We start from the raw sequence: 25,602 nt of genomic DNA, 5'->3' as shown, positions 1-25,602 counted from the left end.
CTATGGATTCGGTAAAAATGGATAAAACTGCGACAAAGCTCAGCCTACACTTTCTGCTATTGCACAACCTAGCTATCTTCATTCTTGAGAAATTTGTGAAATTTGGCATTAAAAATGCCAACCTGCATCCCTGGTGCAGGACTGGCCGTTGGACTCGCGAGAACGTGTGATAGTCACGTGATCGACGATGCGCATGCGTCGAAGTCTTTTTTCGCTTGCAAAATGCGACAAGACAGATTTTGCGCCACTCGCGTTACTTTCAACCGCGTTCGGTTCAGTCGTAAGGGCTGCTATAATTTCGAATATGTCCGATACGAAAAACGAATTTCGAATATCACCTTAATCGAAATCGAATCGAAAATCGAAATTGAACACCCCTATTTTCGTTACATAAAAACATGATTAATTTTACATAAAAACCTTAAAAATTATAATATTTACACTAGTTTTATAGAGCCTATACAAGATAAGAAAACTGTGACGTGATTTAAAACTTTTAAGCTGTATAAAAATTGGAAAAATTTTAAACAGGTTTTATGAATCTAAAAATGCTCAAAGAATTGCACTGAGTGGTTTTGGCGTTTGACAAAAACGATTAGCTTTTCCATGTTGGAAACACCTTTGCGGCAACCGACACTGTTGAAAAAACGTGGAATATAGAAAAAAACATTGAACAAAAAAATCACTGCTCAGTCAACAATGATTGGCTATACCAGACAGCAAATCAACCATTTTTTGCATTGATTGAACATCTGCACACGTTGAATCAATGTAGAAAAACGGTTGACTTGCTGTCTGTGGGTAGGGCATTACACCAACCAAAACAGAAAATTTTCGATCGATTAAAACGCTTCCTAGACGTTAAACCAACGGAAAATTACCGTGGTTAGGCTGCGACGCAATTGTGACTGCGGTATGACAGGAATCAAGACACATAAATAGCATTTTCCGTTAAAAGTCGCAATAAACAAATCAGCAAGCAACCTAACTGAATGCTTATGGGATAAAAGACAGCAGTCTGTGCTGTCAAGGATCAAAAGTACGCTTCTATTTCGGTTTGGCCGGTCGTGGTTGGCTATACTCTGAAAATAATAAAGTGAAAGTTAAAGCAATGATGAATGAGATTAATGACTAAATGGCATGGCAACCTGTATACACATTCCATGCCAACGTGCAAGCTTCAAATTTTACTGTAGACCGATCTGCTACGCTTGATAGTAGTCAAAACCGATGGAATAAGTTGATAGTTTGAGTTGTAGTTAATAAATATGTACTTTATGTGATTTTAAGTTCCTTTTTTGCTATTGTTGCCATACAAATAAAGGACTAGATTTTGGCACTTGTGCTAGAAATCCAAAAAAGCATCTGGAAACAATTTTTAACATAAAATTATGAATTTTGCAGTGATCTGAGTTTTAGTGATCGCGTTTTGTCAATTTGGGTTCTCAAAAGTATCATTTCAGAGATATATAAAGTAAATTCCGCCTAATGTTGGAAATCGAAAATACAGCGGCCTCCAGTTTGCCCGTGGGCAAGGCTTGTGGATATAGCTCGTTAAGACGTAAACATATGTCTTGCAAACGATAGTGCGCAAGAGCTTTCTGAGCCATGGTTTGGCAAAGATTACCCAGCTGACAAAATTGATTCTTTTAACCTTGATGTGAAAGGAACCACATTTGCTATCTCAGAAGTTTTTGAAACACTTGCAGAGTGAACCATGAGCTGGTTTTACATTTTGAGTTTTGCACTTTTGAGAAAACTTTTTGCACCTCTGCTTGCTCTGTATCACACTGACATTGTACCACCCATTACCACCGATCAAAGTAAAACCACCCTTACCTGTTACAAACCGAGATACTACACAGACTTCAAATGCAAAAATAACCTACTTTTCGTACAGAAAAGCTTATGCTTCCAGCATTTTATGATAAGACTTTGGTGTAGCCTCATCGTTCAAGTGCTTCGTCGTGTACCGGAGGGCGTTGAGAAGAGTCTTTACCTTGACTTTGCCACCCTGGTCCTTTATCACTTTGATAGAACCTTTGATCTGTGCAATGCAACAGTGATCATTTGTGAGCAACAGTGATCATTTGTGAGCAACATTGAGATGAATGAACAGTGATATAAAACGTATTACCTGGCTGGTATCTGGCTGGTATCTGTAATGTATATTGCATATACAGAACCAAATATTGTCCATTATCATGTGAACTGGTGGTAAAATAAGCTACACGTAATTGCAATATACAAGACAAGTAGTAGGTTACATGACTTAGATGATACGGAAGCAATATGACAGCTTAGTAATGGATAAGACACACAGTAGGCTATCTAGTTCAGATCCACAGAGAATAATTAGACATTAACATTTCTTACGATATTTTATTTCTGTGTAACAAAGAATCTTTAAATTGTGGGCTGTTTATCGAAATTTAAGGCTTTGAATTGAAAGGATGCAGATGAAAACCGCATTTCCAATCGTATAAAAATCCGTAATGTGAAGAAGACATTTTGTTTTGACAGCAAATGTGGATACAAACAAAGCAACAATCTTATTGGTACCCGAAAAGGGTAAAATGAAAAACTCACATCAATCTTTGATCCTTTGGCAAACGCGCCGTCTCTGTGCACGTGATCGTAGAGGATGATGACTCCGACCATAACTTGGACGCAGAAAGACACAGTGTCGACTCCCATCTGGAACCTGGAGTCATTCCTGGAAGAAGTGGAAGTTGAGATTTGATCAAAGAACAATTAAGAAGCAGTCATCAAATTATTATCTCATGTCATTAAAATATCTTCCCATAAGATCAAACTATCCTCTTTCTTTTATCTCTTTTAATTCACATCCACTGTCATGACTAAAAGTGGTGACCTCATCCAAAAAGTTAAAAGCGCATGGTCGTTTTTTGTTCTTGTAATTTGTGTAATAAATATATTGTAAATATTTGTCTTGACATTGCACAAACATAAAAATATGAGAATGCACTTTTTTTCCTATCCAAGGTTAATGTTGAAGTTCTACAGATGAAGTGACAGTGGACGGCAAAGAAGCATCTCCGACAGCAAATTAGTCGTTTTTTACATTGATTCAACGTCTGCAGACATTGAATTAATGTAAAAAACGACTGGTTGCTGTCCGAGATGCGATTGATAAGCGAACAAGAATTGAAATGCTTACGGATTTTCAAGCATAGCTTTGCAAATATTGGCCATTGTGCTTAGCACCTCCAAGGTCCTGTCAGTCTCAACGTCGTCATTCTAACAAAAAAACAAACGATGTCCAACAATGTGAGTGACACAAATTCCTTTGCCTGCGTCATACAAACGCTGCACATTCAACCCCGGTCACGTTGGTCAGATAACAAACAAAGCTACATTTTCTTTTGATCCTTGACACAGTGGAGTATGTTGTTGAAATTAGAATACTTTTTTCATATCGAACAAGGAAATAATTTCAAAACAACACTTTGTTATCGAGTATTGTCAATAGAAATACGTAAGCTACCCGGTGCTTTCACTTTTCGACTCGCTGAGAAAAGATATCTATTGTCTATACTCTAGTGCAGGGGTCACCAACCTTTTTTGCATGCGGGCCACTTTGGCACTAAGGAGAACTGTGGCGGGCCGCACTAATAAAATGTTAGGTAGGCTGACTCTTATGCTAGAAAAGAACGCATTTCGTACCCAGCATCCAGCGCTACATGTTGTTCATATTTATGTTAGAATACCGCAGCAACAAAATTAATCGAACAACGCTACTGCCAGGCCAGCTCCTTTTACAACACTTTAGACTTTTTTAACAATGCCTAATATACGAGGCCACTTGTTTTGCGCACTTATAGCGAGGCGAGCGGTTTCATCAGAATATTCATCGCCAAGCAAGAGTGGTGTTGTCATTTCGCTGCACAAAAGATATCTTGCAATTAACAGTTTCAGTAAGCAAGGAAATGTTTGACACATCGCAATGCAGGCAACAATAGTGACCTGCAAACATATCAGCGAAAAATAGGCTCCAATAACAGGGAAAAAGAAACCAAGCACCATGAAACAAACGCTTGTGAAAATCAACGAAAAAACGTTTCTATCGTAATTCATGAACAGTCTTCCCTCTAAAAAACCAATGAGTTTGTTTTTCATCTTTTTTGTGAGAGTCTATAACACCGTCTTTCTTTGATTATTAGACAACTGTCACTTGCGGTGCTTATCAGCATGGAAAGAATTGTTGATTAACAACATTTTGCAGTACTATAAGCTAAATATTTTCATAATACCAGAAAAATCTTTAAAATTATACATAATATTTTGCCAATTTATTAAAATTTGAATTGGCACACCGACCTATTTTGCCAACAAAAACTTGCATAAAGGGAACACTGCTTATGAAACACAATAACGGTGAAACGCACACTAGTGTTTACATGACATTTACTAACTTAATATAAGCAACCCTATGCTGACAGACAATTTAGAAATTCGAAAACAGACGTTTTAATCAACCACTGGGACAGTGTGGCTGGACATCGCATTGGAATAACTTTGAGCAACCCCCACCTAGAACTATAATCTGATTGGTCGGTCGGTGGAATCGTATGCAAAGCAAAAATATGCTTCCTGGAAAGTATTTTTGCCTTCATGCTCTTTAACTCCTCAAGAAAAGTATTTTTGGTTATGCTTGTACACTGATACCTTCCGCGGGCCACACATAACAGCGTGGCGGGCCGCATGCGGCCCACCAGTTGGTGACCCCTGCTCTAGTGAGAGATACGGTAGAAATATTATTGCTAACCAAATAAAATGACAAATTTGGAGTACATTTCATTTTTTCGCAAATAAACGTTGAGTGACTTCCAAACGGTTTTATAAAGGGATCGAGGAAACGCTGTTTTTAATTGAAAAAGAAATAACGTGGTCCTAAGAGTCAAGTTTAGAAATTTTTCTCCAACAATCACCTTGGAATTGTGCCACCATTATAAACAATTAGAAACTCCATTCAAACTTACCGAAAAGCCATAAACGTAAGCATGTCATGCAAAAAACAAATGTTATATTGGATGGCTCAACAGCCAGTGCTAGATCCCAATATTACTGTAAGTCATTGATCGTTTCTTTTGGTGAAAAAAAAAACAGCACACACTTTAATAATCTCTAATATGGTATGTTGACCACTTTAGTTGCTACAGGAGTTCCCGACGTTTTTGTGGTCAAGAATTCACGTGAAAAACTGTTAAGTCTGCAGACCCTTAAACTTCCAAAAGTGACTCTGGGTAAAAAATTTTCAAAAATACCCTAACTTTGAGAATTTTAGTACTAAAATGTTCTACTCTTCCTGAACTCAACGCATTGATGGACCGGGTCGATTTACTATAACAAAGTTGTACAAAATCAAAACCCTTCGACAACTGAACAGTTTTAAAGAACAATCTCGTAAAAGAGAAATCAAAAGTTGTCTACTAACCTCTTGTACAAAGCGAGTGGTGGCATCACTGAGAGTCTTCAGCATCGGTGTAGCCTCAGCATAGAAAAGTGACATTTCATTCGCCATCTCAGTGGACACACATCGTCCCTCGTCATAGTCTATTCCTCCAGCAGAGCTGTTCATGCCTCTCCTGGACATCGTCCTCCTGAAGTAGGAGAAGTCGTTTTGGATGGCAGGATTGTTCATCTGCGAGGTTGAAATATAATTACTTGGTGAGCAAAGTGGTCCATTTTTTTACATTGATTCTATGTCTGTAGACGTTTATATAACTTTGCTGGGTGAGTGATTATTATGAAGTAGCCTACAAGATTTTATAGTACCACAACCCTTTAATCGTTTCGGTGATGCTCCATATTAAAAAGATAGATAACGATATCAAGAAACTGTTTAAATGAAGACTTGAGATAAATATCGGAAGACACAATTAATCTCAACAAAGCACAACAATAATTTAGTAGACTCAAAAAACATTTAATATTTTCTCATTTTTATGTTGATATTACGTGTTGCTTCACCTTCAGATCATCAAACTTGAGGGTGAAATGTAAAATCTCTGCGAACTGCTTAGCTAAAGCTTGCTGGCTTTCCAAGTGTTGCAGTGGAGACAGTGGTTGGCATGTTAACGCTCGTAATAAATCTTGAACACATTTTTCTGAAATTGAATTAAACTTATTTGAGCGATGCTTGATATACAGCATAACATACAAAACTCAAAGAACATCGCAAAACATTTCTGAAAAAGTGCATTGACATAGACACTGTTTCTCAGAAAATGTTATGACTGAAAATGTCACTGAAAATGTTACCACACCTCTAAGCTCCTTTATTTTTCCGGCGACCAAACATAGCCAATATGAACTTCTTTCCGACGGTCAAATTTTCGGGCCCAGCAGCCAAAATGAAAAATCCGTGTTTTTAAAAATACATTAATTGATATTGTACTTTTGCATTTACACAGGTAAAAACAACACAAACAAGGCTCTGAAACGAATTTGCAGTTGTATTTAAATGCAATTGGGCTACTTCTAAAGCAGATGTACAGCTGGTCTTCAAATGTTTACCGGTCGACGCTCAGATGTTTCGTGAAACTTGCATCAGCAATATCAGCAATTTCTCGTTGGCGAGTGAGGAGTTTCAAATACCAACGGGTGGAGAAATGTTGGCGTGTGGAAGCTGGCGATCAAACATGGTCTACCGGCGACCGGCGTGGTAATTTCGGAGGCCATTTGACCTTTGACGACTTCTCGGCGGCTCGAGCCACCGGGAGCTTAGAGGCCTGTATTACTGTTCTTAATTTCAAAGAAAATGTCCATATTTTTGACTTTCGTCCTTGTTTTATCTTATTTTCAGCAATAGCGTCAGTGTTGTCAATACTACGTTTTTTTTCTACAATGCTCAAATGCCTTTTTGACATTATAGGTGGGTAACTTAAAGCAACCTCATTTGTTGGTGTCAATTCATAGTCTTCTCATATTATGAAAGGACAGTTCATTCTCTGCTGCAAGTAAAAGGAGCCTCTGACTGCAGCTGCTTTGAGATAACAGAGAAACCTCTAAGAGCAAAAAGTTTCTAGAAAATATGGTACGGTAGTGAATGATTTTACAAATGCGCTGACGTGCAGAAAAATATTGTGTTTTACTTCGTATATATAATACTAATTTTGATTCTATTTGAATAAGAACTTCTGATGATCCGTATAAGTGAAACAGGCTGTAACTATATTTGATTTAATTCGCTCTGCTTTGCTTTTTTGCTTAGCATTGAGCACTTTTCGTAGTATTAATAGTTTTCATTGTTTTATACTAATTTTTGAATGCAAATCGATGGAAGCCCTGGCTATATCACATTCCTATACGAACGGCATAGTAGGCGTCCGATGAAACAACTAGGATTAGCCCGCATCCCAATAAGGGCAACTTTGTTTTGCTCTGCACAGCTGCACGCCAGCAATCATCATACGATCATGTGTGGGTGAAAAATAAAAATCAGCTGCAACAAAGATAATTACAACGTGGGCATGTCTATGCTAAAAAAAACACATCTCATAATAGATAAGGTCATGGAAAATTACTTAGCGATTCTTCAAGTGGACGTATATTGAATTCTCGAATGAATGTGACTAAATAAACAGTAATCATATGCGTTTGCGTAAGCGACACGACTTCTCTTACGCATAACCGGCAATGCACAAGATGTGAACAAAAATCACTAAAATCGTTGAAGTTGCTAAACACCACATATCGTCTCAAGCGCCAGGTTTGTCCTGTTGAAATTTATCTTTTTTGAGCAAAAGTTGCAGGCTAAATTAAAATTCTGCCAAAATACGTACCGTACGTCAATTACATGAGCAGTGAGGTGATATTAGAGTTGTAAAAGATCGAAACACGGAGCAGATTGGTGTAATGAAAAGTTTGACAAAAATTAAACCAGAAATCTTTGCCGTGTAACCATTATTATACGGCACACCCCAACATCATTTGATCAAATTCTATTTCGGCACATAAAAGCGGTGAACGTCTGCAGAAAAACGTCATGATAAACGTCTGCACACGTTAAATTAATGTAAAAAAAATGCTAAATTTGTTAGCTGAGAAAAAAGAAATTGTATGGAATTAAAAGATTAACAAAGACATACAGCACTTAGCTACACTGGTAATTTTATCAACGTGCGCAGGTTCACAACTGCGAGCAGACAAAAAAAGGTTTTTCGTTGAATTTTAGCAACTGGCTTCGTTATTAAGTCTGATATATCAACTAATATTTTAGTAACACTCTCTTTTAGCGTTCACTTCTATAAAAATAATAATAAAGACTGTAGATATTGATGACTTGTTTCACAAGTTAAGAGATATTTATCAGGTTTGTACAACACCCCCACTTCCGGTGCGTGTTAACATAGGCGTGTACAGGCTCTCAATATAGGACGAATCTTTACATAATAAGTAATAACAAGCTTTATACTGTGCTCTGAAGTGGAAACCTGACTCCAAGAAATTTTGCCCGAGCTGCAGATGAAAGAAGTGTTAGCTTACAGTTGCAAAAGTATGAGAACAAAATGGAATGAAAGTATGAGACGATTTTAAAATCTGTGTGATACTGAATGATTGGTAAAGCTGAGAAGTACATTTGCGGTACCACTGAATGCACTGATATTCATCTACGTAAAAAGCTCATGGCCGAGTGCTCAAGCGGCTGGAAAGTCGGTTTCGGTCAATGATCTCGCTCTCTCAATATAAAAAAAATCAAACGTAACCAGCAAATATGAAATCGGCTTTAAACATCGCAGAACGTTGCTTTCACATATCGTTCGCCAAAATTTTGCTTTGTTTGTAAATATAGGATGAAAATCAAGCTACACATCGGACAGACACCAAGTGACATTTCTTTCAGAGCAGTGCACTAGCTTGTGATGCAAATCATTTTGCCTAACCAAAGAGTAACACACGTTCTCAATTCTCATTTAAATACAGGGGTTGAATTGTACCACAAGTGCAATAAGCCAATGAGTTTCTCCTTATCATTTCATGAATTAAATTAAGCTTCACAGTAGATAATTTTTGATCACTTACTTTCATTTTTTTCCCCTTAATGTACAATAAGGAAGGTACCAGTTGGAAGCGACATACCAGGAGCGGAATAAACGGAAAAAGGTGACAAAATCGAAATGAGTTTACAACAGGGATGCGCTAGCGTTTGAGCACATTTCTACCCAATTTTCAAAATAAATCAATTAGCCAACAAAAAAAACTTTGGGATACTGCACGACATGTGGTGAACACTTGATAAATTAATGAATTGAGCATCCAGTAAAATACTTCATCAAAGGCCGCATCGGCTATGATACTAGAGTTTGGACATTTTGCAACCCACAAATGCACATTTATATTCCTAACAGTTTAAGAGTCTACCGCAGATGCTAAAAAAGCTACAAAATTGGCGCGCACCAAACTGGTGGCACGTATTTTCAATCCATGAACAAAAAAATTATCAAGACAGGGTGTCAACGTTACAAAATATCATTCTACTGAAAAAATTGTTATTGAAATGTCTGCACGACATAGATCTTTACGCAGAAAAGTACTAAGCTGATGAGTGAAACAATGTCTAGTGGCATTGCTAACATACAACTTGTTCCTCCAATTACAAAATAAAATAAAATTTATAGTGATTGTTTGAACCAAAGCTTTTCTAGACAGCAGTTGCCTTTTTTGCATCATATCGATGTCACTGAACGTTAAAGTTTGTTTTTAGTTGGACATGCTCTTAATCTGTATCTCAGAAAGCGAAACCTGAAACGAAGTAAAAACAGCAAAACAGTTACTTCCTAAAAGAAGCAACACGGGCTGCCCGATGAATGATTCATAAGGTATTTTAAAACAAACCGGCAACTGTGTTGTGTGTACGTACAACACTATATATACAGAATAGGGCATAGGCGACCTAGTCAACAAAAGTTGTTAATCTACACCGTTTCAACGTTGCTAAAAATAAATTGGCAACTTAGATGACTGGGTGTAGATGTAGGCCTACTTGCAAGCTACAAAAAAAACAAAAAAACAACAACACCAACTTACGTAGATGTTTAGAAAATTCAAAAAATTCTTTAAGTTGTTTAACGAGAGGAATGATTGCATGCCATGTGTCAGCTTGCTTTTCTTGATTTGATGGGTTGGATATAGCCTGCAACATCAATTTTGATGTAATTTTGAAAAGAACACAACTGGTTGAAAAATTAAATATTATATAGGCTACGCTGCATAATTATAATCCATCTACTACAGAATGGCCACCTTAGTTAAGCCTGGGACAGGCTTAAAGCCAATAAGTTAATGAAGGGTGCAAATTTTGGGTGGACTGCACATTGTGGAAAGCACAATCGTTCTTTTGAATGAGGGTTTCCAGTTAGAAAACAAGAGCTTTTTAATCACAGTAATTGACTTAATATGCACATTTTGTCGCTCAGCTGAAGTCGAATCGAGTTTCAACGATACAGCAGCTAATAGAGCAGCTGCCTACGTTAGTGGGAAGTAAGCTTCAGTGGTTTTTAGTACGTTGGGTATGACAACCGGTTTGAGTCAGTTTGTTATTGGCTGCAAAAGATTGAAGGAAATAGATTCAATGTAACTTCAGCTGCGGAGTATCGATGACGAAATGACTTTAAGTCGTCGGTACACTGAGCTTTCTGCAATCAAGTATAAATTCGAGGCATGTGCAATGTGCACCATACCTGATGTTTAACACATTTGTAAAATATAAAATTTTTCTCATTTTACACAACTTAAAAGGACCTTTCGCAAAATGAAAAACTGTCAACCATGTATCAAAGAGTAACCGGTTGAAACTGGTTGGAAGAAAATATAAAACGTTGCATCTGTTTCCACGTATTTGACATTCAGTGATAAAAACAATCAGCTCGTGGAATCGTGCTATAGTATACCAAGCATGATATATTTGCCAACACAAGACCTTCCAAAGCATGCCCATTTTAGGCTACCAAATCTACAATACAGCAGCTGTGCCTCAATCAACTAAAAACGCGTCAATTTTTAGAAAGCTATTGTTATTTTAGCATGTGTACATAACTAAAGAATGCTGCGTCTTGTGCAGGAAGCAAGACATAATGTGTTTTCTTATTACAAGCTCTATGCTGCTGGATTTAGAACTCATAGTCGTTGTTTGTAGACGGTAAATATTATCTCACAAAAGTCCACATAAATACATCGATTATTGCATTAAAACCATTTCAGTTTCTCTCAGCTCGGAAGATTGGTCACTTTCACATGGATTCAACGTCTGCCGACGTTCATTTAACATAAAAAAAACTAATTTCTCCAGCTGGGTTTTTAGAGACAGAACAAGTGGTTTACTGCAGAACGTTTTTTTTTGGGGGGGGGGGGGGGGGGGGAGAATATACAGTATTATGCAGTTGGCGAAGGAAGAATAGAGATAAACATGTCGTAGATTAGTGTTATTGCGCTCATTGTCCGTCTTCAACTCACAAAATGACTAGAAAAGTAGACTAATGCAGAAACTATAACGCTCACTACTCACAATCCTTATTTCTTCACCAGCGCCCTTATATGATTTCAATTCTGTGATAATTCCAGGTGCGAAGGATAAAACATGTGAAACTTTCTCATAAACTTCTTTCTCTTCTTCAGAGGGTCGAGCATCTACAAAATGGTAGAATAAATAGTATTGGTTGTTGAAAATTTGCTTGTAATTGTAAACAAATCGTCTGATGAAGCTTGCAACAATAAAAGAAGCAGGTACTAAAAAACACGCGTTTTTTTTAATTCAACCATGAAAAATGAACGATAAAAGGTTTTAAGATGCAAAATAGTAAATTTAATTTCTTCGTTCGATCTGTTGTCAACCCTATAGAATAAATACGCATTGAGACATAACTGTAAAATCTTGATCATACTGAAGTGATACTGTGATTTAGAGATGTTGATTTAGCAACAAGAAACAAGCGTTGAAAGTCAAACTTTTACAGCCTGGTTCCAATACCAAAACATGCCACTTCCTGTAATGGTAGAAGTGAACTCTAGATCTGGTGTCACTAATTCTATGATGTGACTTCCTGGTACATCGACAGTTATGGCATCTTTGCAAAAGCCCGCAACAGGAAAAGAAGTCTATTAAAGCAGCAACCAACACCCCAACTTCATAAATCACCATTTAAGTAACTGGAGAGACTTTGCGTAGCTGATCAAACACTTGCAATCTTGCATGGATAGATATTAACAAAAACAAAAGATAAATGTTGTCACAAAACAATCAGTTAAATAGATAAGTGGGGTTTAGCCCTAACCACTTAAATCATATTTATTAGTGATAAAGTATGTTCCATATTCATAACTTTACCAAAGAAAAACCGGAGCAACAGAATGCTCACTCCACAGAACAATTAGCCTTGTGAATCATCTAACAAAGATCTTACTCCGAATCATGATGATGAGATTGAAACCAAAACTAAAATCGGAAATTTCAACAGCACAGTTTGGATTTGTTCCTAACAAAGGGACCACAAAAAGGAATTTTTACATTAAAAATGATAACAGAGAGATGTATGTCCGATTCTTCTGTTTATTTAGAGAATTTTGTATTTTAGTCCACAATATCGTTTCTTTTGCATCCTTGCACTTTATCCAGTGTTTACCTTTGAGTGCCTTCCCAGACGGCAAAATCCGTCGTTTTTACATTGATTGAACGACGAATTTTGTTGACGAATTTACAATGAAAAAACGACGAATTTTGTTGTCTGGGTTCGTTCAAAATAAGTGTTTTACATCAAAATAACATTTTTCATGATTAACAATAGAGGTTAATGAGAGAAAGTCTCAGCGAAAACGCGTCAACGAAAAAAAGACAGTTGCCTAATAGCGTTTGTTATAAAAGATGAAGTTAAAACCTAAGTGGCAGTTTAGAATAAACCTGGGTTTCGGCGTTACATGACCCAGTTGATGTTACTTTATCATGGCAGAGGAATCGATTACAGTAGTACGCAACGCAAAGGTGAGGTGTTTCTACATGATGGCTACATGTTTCAAATAGCTCAATATAGTGCAGACAGGCTTAAGAAATGCAGGCGTTGTTCTTGACGTGATGAAAAATGCAAGGCTCGCATCCACACTTGTGCGGCAACAAATCTGGTATATAATTTTGTAATAGTTGAGGATTTTAATATATTGTAAGTTTGCATACAGAAGGTGACGCAGGATACATGATTGTCGATTTGATGTGAGCAAACATTTCAAATTAATAGTTCAAACATTTTGCGCTAAATTTCATTTCAATTTATTTTTCTTTGTCGGAATGCAAAAGAAACGATATTGTGGAATAAAATACAAAATACAATTCAAAACTGTAGCCGAATAGGGAACTAGCCGAATAGGGAAACAGCCGAATCGGACTAGCCAAATCATACTAGCCGAAACGGGCCATTCCGTGTTTTCAAGCATGGGACTCCCATTACCTTTTGGTACGGTAATAAGTATTATAATCTAATTTTTCTATATTAACAAGTTACTAAATATTTAACACTAGGTTCGACATCCGGCTTCAGCCGGTTTTTGATAAACACCACTCATATCTATCCAGGGTGAAATGAATTGGGTGAGCGCAGTTGCTGAAGGAAAGGCAACAGTGAGAAAGGAAATGATCACCCCACTGTCATTATAGTGTGGAGTGCTTAGCTGCTTACTGCTTAGTGTGATGAGAACCTCATAATATCTTCTCAATCCTCGAAGATCAATAACTGAGTATGGGACCACATTTACCTTTAAAAATTAATAACGTTCAGAAAAATATAAGTGTCACGCCATTTGGTTAAAATCATTGCGCCCTTGCAACATTCGGATATGGTGGCTGACGAACGATCGCGTCACTTGGGTTGAAGTCATGTGAACCGCGTCATGAAGACTTGTTCCAATGTAGGATGGTGTATTTTTATAAGTTAACGAAGAAACATCACCACTAACGATCCATCATGCGATTGTGGAAGCATTATTATAAAAGAATGTCCATTCCACAGAAAACAGTGATCGGTAATTGCATCTATTGCGTATTAAGATCTAACATTTGAACCATTACCATGCATTTTCACATGTATTTCTGTTGGTAGTCGTTCATATTGATATTAGATGATTAATGGTGTCATAGCCAGGCTTATTGAAAGCACTGTTCTTAGTGCGAGAAAATAGCAGTGAGAACATACATTGCATGATAATTATAAACAAGGTTTATATATAGATTTCTGCAAACATGAGCATTGAGTATGTTAAAAAACTCAATTGTTCTAAATTCAGTATATATATAATATATATACAACTGGTTTAGAAAACACTGAATTGTTTTCATATTTGTAATTATAGAGCTTCGGTAGAGGGTTTGTCTTGTTGAACCATAGGCATACAAAGCCGAGCAACGTGATCAAGTTTAACATCTTCAAGTTTATTACATTTACATAAACATAAAACTACGCAACAAATTAAGTATCGAACGTTTTCGACATCACAAAATGTCCTCTTCAGGAATAATATACATACAAATTAACTACATCTGAAAAAAATACAATGGTTAACTAAATCTATAAACAGAAAAAGACAAAAACTGCACAGTACTTCTGACTAGCTCAAACTCAACGATATAGGTTCCACAAGAATCAAAGGTAACTGCATCAAAAGGTGTTAAACAGATCACATGATATGGTAGAAAGGCAAGGTACGAAAAAACTAATTTTAAAATACAGAGAGCAAGAAAGACGAGCCGCAAGCATACAATTGTCTGTTCAAAAGTGGATTGTGACGTTTTATGTACAAGGCTTCCAAGATCTTAGTTTGATACTCAGACCTGCCTCTAGACATGATCAATAATTGATCATGCCAGTGCATGAGTATTGAGCAGTGGTTCCCAACTCGTTTTTAAGGCGACCCATTTTTTTAAAAAATTCAGTTTGGTAAAATCTTGCGACCCAAGCAAATTGTCGTAATATTTTAAAAGCCATACAAGATTGTGTTGCAAACAAACAGCACTACAAAAGCAGTAACTTTTTTCGAAAATAATATGTTTATCAAATCACTAATGAGATAGCTGTGCTGGCTTGCTGTCAGTAAGTTTTTGAAATCGAGGCGTTATTTTGCTTAGGCATAGCCGCATGTCGGCTTTAACTTCCAGCCGGTTTCGCTGTTCAGTTTTCAATACACACATGGCGCTAAATCCAATCTTTCAAAGCCAAGTTGTTGCAAATGGAATTTGTTTTTGAATCCCTAATTGTGAAACTGTGGGATACACTTTGTACATGGAAGCCCAAAAGTGGATGTTTGCAGAATCTTTGGGGTATTTGTCTTTGAAGGACGCAAAAGAGATACGGTTTGCTACTTCTGTCGTTATGTCCATAAACTGTTCAGCAACATGGATGAAAAGTTGAGGCAGATCTTTTTCAACAAATGGATCAAATATTTATCCAATCATTTTGGTTATTAAGTGTTAGAGATTCTCCATAGTAGTGCACAAAATTTTTGGCAAACTGTTCCAGGTGTCTAATTATCGTTTGCTTAATATCAACTTCATTTCCACAGATATATTACGTTAGCTGAGGAAATATATCGTACTCATCTCTGGTGACATTACTTTTCCAGAATATGAGTTTTTGTGTTAAGCAGAAACTTTTGCGGCGCGATCAATCACCGTAAAACCGTTGCCTTGCATATATAAATTTAGAGAATTTAGAGAGTCAAATATATCGGCAAGGTAAGCAACTGTTGCCTTGAAATCTTGCAAAAACTTCTCGGCTAATCTCACACAGTTCTGTTGCCTCAGGAAGATAGCAATCTCCTCCCGCAAATTACAAACTCGCTTCAGGACACGACTTCGTGACAACTATCGTACTTCTGTGTGCAACAGCAATGCTTGATAATCAGAATCCACAAAGACGAAAACAAATGCCGATTTAGTGGACTTGTTTTGATGAAGTTTACACACTTCACATCATTCAACACTTCGTGCAGCTCTTCTGAGGCAGCTTTTTTGCAGCAAAGGCCTCTCTGTGGAGAAAGCAATAAGTCCATACAGCACTTGGGGCTTTGTCTTTGATGCGTTTTACCACACCAGACTATGCGTGGTTCAACGTGGAAAACTTTGTCATAGTTTGTCCGACATAGCGTTCGTGACATATAGTGCACGATACAATATATATCCCGTAACTTTGTCAAGTTAATTTATGTTTGAGTCTGAAATTTTTGTTGGGTTTACATTTAGCCTAATAATAATAATAACAATAATAAAAGCGAAAATTGTTAAAACTTCTTGCACTACGATCATGCTACAAAGCTTTCCGATGTCTCGACATGAAACGCTTCATGACTGGTGTTTATATTTTCCAGTTTTGTGATCGATCTCTTGACGTTTTAAATTTTTTTTATTGTTATTTTTTTCGCCCAAGACACAATATGCCTGAAAAACAAGCAACCTAAAAAAATTATCAGGCGACCCAACTTTGGGTCGCGACCCATGAGTTGGGAACCACTGGTATTGAGTATCAAACTAAGATCTTGGAAGCCTTGTACATAAAACGTCACAATCCACTTTTGAACAGACAATTGTATGCTTGCGGCTCATCTTTCTTGCTCTCTGTATTTTAAAATTAGTTTTTTCGCACCTTGCCTTTCTACCATATCATGTGATCTGTTTAACACCTTTTGATGCAGTTACCTTTGATTCTCGTGGAACCTATATCGTTGAGTTTGAGCTAGTCAGAAGTACTGTGCAGTTTTTGTCTTTTTCTGTTTATAGATTTAGTTAACCATTGTATTTTTTTCAGATGTAGTTAATTTGTATGTATATTATTCCTGAAGAGGACATTTTGTGATGTCGAAAACGTTCGATACTTAATTTGTTGCGTAGTTTTATGTTTATGTAAATGTAATAAACTTGAAGATGTTAAACTTGGTCACGTTGCTCGGCTTCGTATGCCTATTGTTCAATATTTGTAATTGCCTAGCAAAACTACAGCAACAGGTAAGACTAATCAAAATATGGTGTTTCCAACAATATGTAATATTTTATATTGTTTACATTTATAAAATTATGACAAAATATACAATTATACATACATTAAATGACATGTCAACTTTTTAATGACACAAGCTACAATATACATATAATATAGAAAGAAAACAAAGCTATCATTTTTTTCTTAAAGTCAATACCGGTATCTTAAAACCATTTGCCAGGCTATCACTCACAACAATATTTCAATGAATTTTATGTTGCACATCTAATTTTATTGAAATACTGTTGTGAGTGATAGCCTGGCCAAATTATTTTAAGATTTAGACTTTTAGAAGAAAAAAGTATTGATTTTTTTTAGTGATTGCTTCTGTATTAGATAGGTTGCCCATTTGAGCACGTGTCTTAGTACCAGTTCGCCTTTTCCAGTTACCTTTTCCCACTTTTGATTTGAAGCTACAGTGTATATAGTGTATGCTTGATTGATTGAGCTTCTTGAGAAACATCTTAAACGAATATTGACATTTCAAAAAGGCATATCGTAATTCGTAAATATTTTTGTGATTTTAGGACAAAAGTTAAACATATGATGCAAAGAAACATACTTTCAAAGTCAAGAAAGAAATCTTCAAGTGCCACTTCTTTACACTGAAGAACACGCAGCAAATTTCCCATTTCGGTACCTAAGAAACAAAGCATCAGGAAAATGATGAAACAATAAATAAATTGGCAAAAAGCACAGATTTATATATTATGAAAACAGTGAAGAAATGGATAATAATTTGCAACAACCATAAATAAGAGTATGGTAAAAAACGTTTCTTTCTCAGACTGCACTGGCACTTAATGAAACATAATGTGTTTCACAATCTACAGATGAGTATCATGAGTGTAGAAAGAATTGACAGCAATAAACATTTAATATGTGCTTCAACCCTGAAACTGGCCACATCAGCACCACACTACTAACTCTGCCACAAAGCTCTTAACATATCAGTTGTCCATTAAGGAAAGCTGTTAATCGAGAGCACGTTATGTTTTTCTCCGACAATTTTTTTTTTTGCAAAATCATAAGCATAAGCAACAATATTGAATTTGGCAACTTTGAATAATCGACTAATCGTTGTCTTATAAGAATGGTCAGAAGGTGGCTTAAGTGCGACAATGAATGAGCAATTGAGCATGTACACTAGCCTACTTGCTCAAGCAATGTGGCAAACAATATATGGTACGCCACGTGAATTGCATCATTCAACTTGGAAGTCATTTGAAGTCATTTACGACCAAGTTAATAAGGTACATAACTATATATACAATATACATACATGTATTTATATAATTTATGGTATATATATAGTAATACCGGTACATGTTTTGAAATGTTCATTTATTTACATAAAATACAAGCTAACCACACACACACACGTATAAGTCGCATATTCATACAGCTCCACATAAAATTGTGACTTTTTGTACAAAATTACAATGCTGTTGCTGCTGTGATTAATAAGCAGAGGTGGGCAGTAGCGCGCTACTTTTGTAGCGGCGCTACTTTTTTGGTAAAAGTAGCGATAGCGGCACTACTTTTTAGTTGGAGTAGCGGCTGCAGTAGTGGCGCTATTTTTTTCCAAAGTAGCGGTAGCGGGAGAGGCGATACTTTTTTCAATCGCACTCCCGCTACCCGCTACTTTTTAATTGAAAGTGAAAAAAATACTCGTTTTTTGGCAACACTGGCGTGGTCAAGCAGCTGTATAACCGGTTTGGTTGCAAAGTTTCGGTCTTTTCGGCAAATATCTTCGTGTGATGAAGCCTATCTGCCAGGCTTTAGACATTCTCCAGGGCGAGTCCAAGTCGTATTACGGAGTCTTGCTTCCAACCATTACAATTTGCGCAAAGAAGTTGACCGAGATCAGTGATCTTGTGACCTGTGAGGAGTTGAGAGTGAAAGTTCTTGAAGGAGTGAAGAAACGATTCAACAAGTGCTTCGACATGAAATGCGTTATGGCATTATGTCTTCATCCCTCCTTCAAGACGTCATGGCTACAATTTCTGCATTACGTTTCCACGGATGATGCTGACGCACTGCGAGAAAAAGTCAAGACAGATGTAATTCGACTGTTGCGGGAGACATCAAGCCAGGTTGATACCGAGAAAATTATGAATTTTGAGAATGAATTTTTTGGTGTGTTGGCGCCATCCCTTGAAACGTCGGTGCAAAAGGAAACAGCAATATTGTGGACGCCTTTTTAACGGACAGGAGCAAGTCCTTGAGCTTTTCGAATACCGAGTTAAAACATCTGTTCATTAAATACAACACCCTCATTCCTTCCAGTGCTGCGGTGGAGAGACTTTTCTCTGTTGGAAAAGATGTGCTCAAGCCAAAGCGAGCAGGACTTAGTGACTCTAATTTTGAAATGCTTGTGTTTTTGAAAGATGCGCAACAATAAATTTCCCTTAGAATGTGTTTTCTATAACGACGTTAAAATGACAGTGTAAACGAATGATAATATTCGTTTCAAGGTCATTTTTGCGTCACTAGGGACTTGAAGAGTGTTTCCTAGTGTCATTTTAGACAAAAGTAACGGTAGCGTGCGCTACTTTTGTCCGAGTAGCGGTAGCGGGTAGCGCGCTACTTTTCTAAATTGGTAGCGGGTAGCGGTAGCGCGCGCTATTTTGGTACAAGTAGTGGTAGCGGGTAGTGCACTACTTTAAAAGTAGCGGGTGCCCAGTGCCCACCTCTGTTAATAAGCTATGAAACTTCAAAACAATAAAAAATCCTTGATTAGTCATAAAATGCGAAAGAGAGAAACAATCAAATTAAGCAAAGTATATACCAGTACTAGACTGGGCCAAAAAAGGGGTTATTTTTAAGAATTTATTCTACAAGGTTGTAAGTCACCTAAAAGTTGTGAATGGGTATCAGGAGCAAACCCATGATAAAATTTTTATTTTTTAATGACATCTTACGGTCAGACAGTCGGTTACCATAGCAACCGTTTCCGGCAAGACAACAAATTGACTAAATTGGTGATTTTTCAGGCTGTGAATGACTGTCAGGGCTCCTTTTGGTACTAAAATATGCAGAAAAGACAGCCAAAGAGCATGGAACATACACGATGTCTATGAAACAATTAATTCCACTTTTAAATAAAAAAATCATATTTTCTTCACATTTATGATCAATTATTGAACAAAATGAAAATTAGTTATCTCGAAATCTACCAATGGAAGTCAATTACTTCCAAGTAACATCAGTACACACTCATACAATAAACTTTCATATTAGTCCCGTACAAAACGGAGGCCAGTGACTTTTTAGTCACAACATCAGTTGACGTTGCCTGTCCATGCACCTTCTCTCGGACACCACAACTCTGTATAGTGCCTGGAGCGGAGCAGCTCTTCATATTTGGAGGCTTTATTTGTGTTCAAATCTGTGGCGAGTCCTAGTGCCCGCTTTGCTGCGTCATTGACAATAGGGAGGTTGGCCACAACTTTTTTGCCATGACGGTAGTTGTCTGAGGTGGTCCATTGTGCAATAGGAAGCTTGACAAAGCTGGAGTCTATATTCAAGAGCTCAAACATGCTCCAAGAGTCATGTCCAATGAAGTCTTTGAGGGCTTTTGTGCCCAATTGATGTGAGGCTGGAATCTCATGTTTTCTTGTCTGTGTACTGTCTGTCGCGTCATGGTACCTCAGCAATCAGCATAGCCTTTCTCATCGTCTGTTTGTCAGATGATTACGTTCCGAGAACAGTGCCAAAGAGACCAATCTCTCTGAGAGATACCACATATGGTTTTGTAGCTTCTGTCTGGCCAGAACAACAAAGGAGAGAAATTTGGCAGGCCACTTCATTGGGTCCATGCTGATACTGGCCTCTGCCTTGAGGAGGTTCTTCATTAGTGCCAGGTCATTCGATGGTGCATCAGCAGCACTCGTGCACGTTAACCATGCATTCGTGTAGAAGATTGCCAAGATTACAGCAAGACTGGTGATGTCTTCCAATTCTTCGGGTGCATATACATCCCCAAGCTGGTATCGGAAGAGTGCCACCTTAAACGTGTACAAAGTCTTGCTAATCCAACGGGCGTGGTGGAATGCCCCAGGCGTTTTGATGGTGATGGATCTTCGACTGGCAGGGACGGTCCCTCCAAGAAATAGCAGTGGCAGTTCTGCCAGCTCCAGGTAGTCATGTCGAAGTGTCTCCTTGGTGCTGTTCTTGATCCATGTCTGAAGAAAGGTGATGATGTTATGTAGGTATGATATAGCCTGTCAACTCTCTTTATGGAGTAGTCACCTCGACCAATGTGTAGTTGTTGTGGTTCAATTCGCTCCAATTGTTGACCAGTCGCTTAAACAGCTGTTTATTGGGTCCTGTGGTTGGTCCATACACAATTGAGCAAGATGCCCCCTAATCAACTCATGGATGTGGTGTCTAGATGCCAGTTGCAGAAGACTTCTACCAAACTCTGTCTCCAGTCCAAAATGTCTGCCTCGTGTTTGCCAAAAACTCCTCCCTTTTTTGGTCTCTGTATCTGTTGTCCTATTCCTCTTACTCTTCCTTAGTTTGTACTCCTCAATAACTGTAAGGATCATCTGCTCTATCGCTTGCCACGATTTAAGGGTAATACCAGTATTTACCCACCAGTCTTGCAAGTCCTTTGTTACAAGTCTGGCGATATCCAATGCACTAGACTGAAGATGGCTGGCTTGCTACAGTTGTTTAATGTTTATGATACCCATGGTACGGTACTGAAGAAGAACCTGTTCCCCAGTTTGGTGGATAAGGGCCAGTGAATGCATGGTTTCCTGGTAGAGCTCGACCGATATATTGTGTCGGCTATTTTTTGCCGATTTAATAAACTCTCTTGTTTTAATTATGTGCACGCGGCTGCACACAATCCATTTTTGCACGCAGTACGTGGGTAGGCTATGCTTTCGAATGTCTTGTTTTGTGCACATGGAAGGACGCTCTTCTAGCTGCCTATTTAGTTGGTGCTGCCTGGTTAGAGTTCCCGCTCCAATTGCTGTATTTGAGCTTCTGTTTATCGGGCTAGTGGCGGTGACACCGGTCTTTGTGCAAATCCTAGCAGAAACTCCTGTCCTGTTGGACTGATTTACGATGACAAAAGATGTTCTCTTCTTGGCATTAATGCTGAGAAACTATGTTTTTTGAACTACAATTTGAAACTGTTGAACTTTGATTATTGATTTGAACCCAAAACAGTATTGCATTTGGTTGTTTCTGTTTTGATTGGTGTTTTTTTTGTGATTAATGTTAAGAATGGTTTTTCTATTAAAGCAACCAATGCATAAACTTTCACGGACTGGTTTGTTGTTTAATAACTTTGGTAACAAATTTTTCGTAGTTGATGTATATCATATCGATATTGGCCTGAAAAAGTGATATCGGTCAAGCTCTATTTCCTGGTACACTGAAGAGTGAAGATGGTGGGACACTTGTCAAAGAGCCACAGCAAGGTCTTGGTTTTGGTATTCATGCCTTTAGAAATGAGGCCCAGCAATTAGAAAATAAATATGCCTTTTATTACAGAAAGTTTGAATTTTATACACAAAATCCGAAACAAAAATGACTTTTTTGCAAATATTTTTTATTTAATTGTATCACACCACTGTCTAGTTGTCATATCATTTTTGGCTTTCAATTCTGCATCATTTGGTACCAGCAGCATCTCTGTGGGTCATTCAAAGCGTGATGAATCATTATTTTAGGCATTTTGTATAGTTGTCGGTAATGGTTTCCACGGTAACGGACTGTCTTACCGTAAGACGTTAATTTTTTTTTATCAAATTTACATTTTTGTGTTTCTGACACTCACTCACAACTTTTAGGAAACTTACATTAAATTCTGAACAACTTGTTTTTTTTGGCCCAGCCTAACCAGTACCGTAGTTCTGTAATGATGAAACAGGGAAGCTTAAGAGCAAACATAATTGCAAAACTATGTTTAATTACTAGGCCTTTTGCAAATACTTGATTGCAACAATACAGCAACTTTAATTAACCGGGCATGGGGATTACTAAAAAATGTTTACAACCAATCAAGTATCATATTATATATTTCAGAATAGCCCTGTATAGGCTATTCAACTCAAGGTACAATAGCAAAAACAGTAGACTAATACAGTGCTTTTTTTATTTATGGTGAAGCTACAAGCAGGGTTGAAAAAATCATGATACTTTTTTTAAAAAAATCAAAAAAAAATTATAGGCTATTTTTTAAAAATTAAATTGGATTTTTTTAAATAGTTAAACAGATTTTTATTGTTATTTAATAGGGAAGGGGGTATTATTTTAATGGGAAGTTTATTTTTGAACCATTAATTATTTGATTATATTTATTATTTGTGCCGCTTCCCATTTAATCATTGGGATTGAGGTCAGAACTCATCTCATCAAGATGAGTTCATAAACCAAGGAGTCGGAGTCGTAAAATGTGCACCCAACTGCACCGCCCTGGTTCAAAATGCCCAGTTTTAGCACAACAGCTACGCACTTCTCACAAAGTGCTAGGATTAATGTTCCCAGCAAAGTTCATTGCTGTATTAGTTCTTACTCTCATTCAAAAATAGCCTTTTACCACCATATCTTCAAAAAATATCAATGATATTTTTGACTGATTTTTTTCATTTCTATATATTGTTTGATCATTGATTTAAATCAAAGAACCCTGGCTATAAGACATGGGAAAAAAAGGACATAATAGGCTGAGTAGGTGGAAAGAATGAAAATGTGAGCTGTGATAATAAAACAGAAAGTGAAAGAAAAAAAAGACATATATACCAAACAAAGTAAAATTACATTGGGTGTAAAAATCAATAGGCCTATTATGCATAAAGTTGAAAAAAGTTTTTCTAGAAAAATTTACAAACTTATTCTAAAATTTCATTGACAAGAGTTATAATTAAGTCAGTTATGAAATGCTGCATGCTAAATCACAACAGTAAAGCTGAAAACATATTCAAGCAACGTGTGGAAAAACATTGCAGTTTCCACATTAACAAAACACTGTTGGAAACTTAAATAACTTTATATACCGTACTACATCAAGTGAGAAAAAGTAATAAGTGTAAAAACTTACCTTATTGTAACAACAACTTGATAAAATCCTCGTTCAGAAATCTTTCAATTTTTAAGTTGATTTGTTTCAAAAAATACTTCTTATTGTGTTATTACCACTGATGCAAAAAGCTTAAAATCATTATTTAATAAAGAAAATCGTCAATTAGTCAAAAAATGTTTTCCCATTAAGTGAAAAGCACAGTTACTAAAATATTATACATAGCCTCTGCGGCCATGAATTACCTGTCCTTAAGCTGAGCATACCCAATCCTTCCCATGAAACTACCGGTACACTCTGAGTGAAAAACTTGTGATCGTGATCATTTGTAATTGAGGGACTACAATCTTAATATGATAACCCTAACCCGAAATTGAGGTTCAGTTTATCAAAATAACCCTACAGGTAACTCGAAATTTGGTTTATCAACTATTACAGTAATTTCAAGATACTTAGAGTGGTCAACAGTTTCGGCAACTCCGGCTCTTTTCAGAGGACGAAGTGTTCAGGAGATGAAATAGGTTGCACCTACCAACAACCATGGCTGTTGATAGGATAATTTGGGCCCAGTATCAATGAGACTCTCAGATCCCAACTTTAGATGCTTTTAAGAAAGCCACACCATATCCAACAAATACCGGTATGAGGTGGTTTCTTCAAGTTCCCAGGCTCCTTAAAATGGTTACAGCTCTTAAAATCATCCCGGGTCCAAAAATACCCTCTGGACCACTCTGTCAACGATACTGCAATCATCAACAAAGGCCAGAGTTGACATTCTCTGGCCAGAACATCCTGCCTCTGGTGCATCACTACCCGTACCTATAACTACTGCATAAGTTAAAATTCATAATAACTTATAATCAGTTTCTTTTATGCATATTGTGATACAGGATTATACAGCAATTTGGGAACTAAAGATGCATATAAACCTCAAGACATGTTATTGGTTAATGCTTTCCATTTATTGTAACTTTTATTAACTACAGTAACAGCTAGGCAAGACGGAAATAGAAAGCTCAGTCATCACTCATGCTGCTTAAGTGCTTAAAATTCTCAGGTGAAAATCAATGGTAACGCCTAGAACAGCACACAACTAAGGCGAAAGAGCCATGTTCATTGAGTCCTGTCTTTGTCATGAGTTACCAAGGGGGGTGGGGGACTTGTATACCTGGGACTGGTATATAAGTCCCCCCCACCCACCTTGGCAACTCATGACAAAGACAGGACTCAATTCAATTTTCTCTTTTGCCTTAGTTGTGTGATGTTCTAGGTTTTTCCAAAATCAACAAGCAACCCACAAGGGAGTGCTGCCAGACGACAACAAATGAATTTTCTCAACACTTTGCCCCGTTTTATTTTTTCCAAGACCTCAACTCACCGAAGTATGTCTTTTCAAAAAGAAGATCTTTACCATTGCCAGACAGTGATTTTTACTAAAAATAAATTTACTCCATTGCATTTTTTATCGGCTTTAAAATTAAACATTGAAGTGTGTAGCGGACGCTGTTAGTCAGCAATCGCGCTCAT

General features: G+C 37.2%; 1 protein-coding gene across 1 annotated transcript; it reads right to left on the bottom strand.

Moving 5' to 3' along the window:
• On the bottom strand, nt 1-24,194 carry LOC145785396 (CYFIP-related Rac1 interactor B-like). The gene is made up of 10 exons (XM_082597052.1): nt 24,097-24,194; nt 17,599-17,676; nt 11,531-11,652; nt 10,054-10,159; nt 5,995-6,131; nt 5,459-5,665; nt 3,182-3,261; nt 2,590-2,716; nt 1,890-2,047; nt 1-1,082 (listed from the first exon to the last, which is right to left on the bottom strand). The coding sequence occupies exons 2-9, from the start codon at nt 17,666-17,668 to the stop codon at nt 1,907-1,909; spliced, it is 990 nt and encodes a 329-aa protein (XP_082453178.1). The 5' UTR covers nt 17,669-17,676; nt 24,097-24,194; the 3' UTR covers nt 1-1,082; nt 1,890-1,906.
• Nucleotides 24,195-25,602: the final 1,408 nt, after the last annotated feature.

The sequence above is a fragment of the Aplidium turbinatum genome, chromosome 16, assembly GCF_918807975.1.
Source record: "Aplidium turbinatum chromosome 16, kaAplTurb1.1, whole genome shotgun sequence".
Taxonomy (NCBI): Eukaryota; Metazoa; Chordata; class Ascidiacea; order Aplousobranchia; family Polyclinidae; genus Aplidium; species Aplidium turbinatum.
The sequence above is the reverse complement of the archived record's forward strand: the minus strand, read 5'-3'. Positions and strand labels throughout refer to the sequence as shown.

What these genes read in the sequence shown, in the direction of transcription:
- LOC145785396 (XM_082597052.1), bottom strand. Translation starts at nt 17,668, where the DNA reads ATGGGAAATTTGCTGCGTGTTCTTCAGTGTAAAGAAGTGGCACTTGAA. An exon ending in TCAAGTTTGATGATCTGAAG is followed by an intron (nt 5,666 to 5,994) that starts GTGAAGCAACAC and finishes TCAACCTCGCAG; the next exon opens with ATGAACAATCCTGCCATCCA. An exon ending in CCACTCGCTTTGTACAAGAG is followed by an intron (nt 3,262 to 5,458) that starts GTTAGTAGACAA and finishes TTTTTTTGTTAG; the next exon opens with AATGACGACGTTGAGACTGA.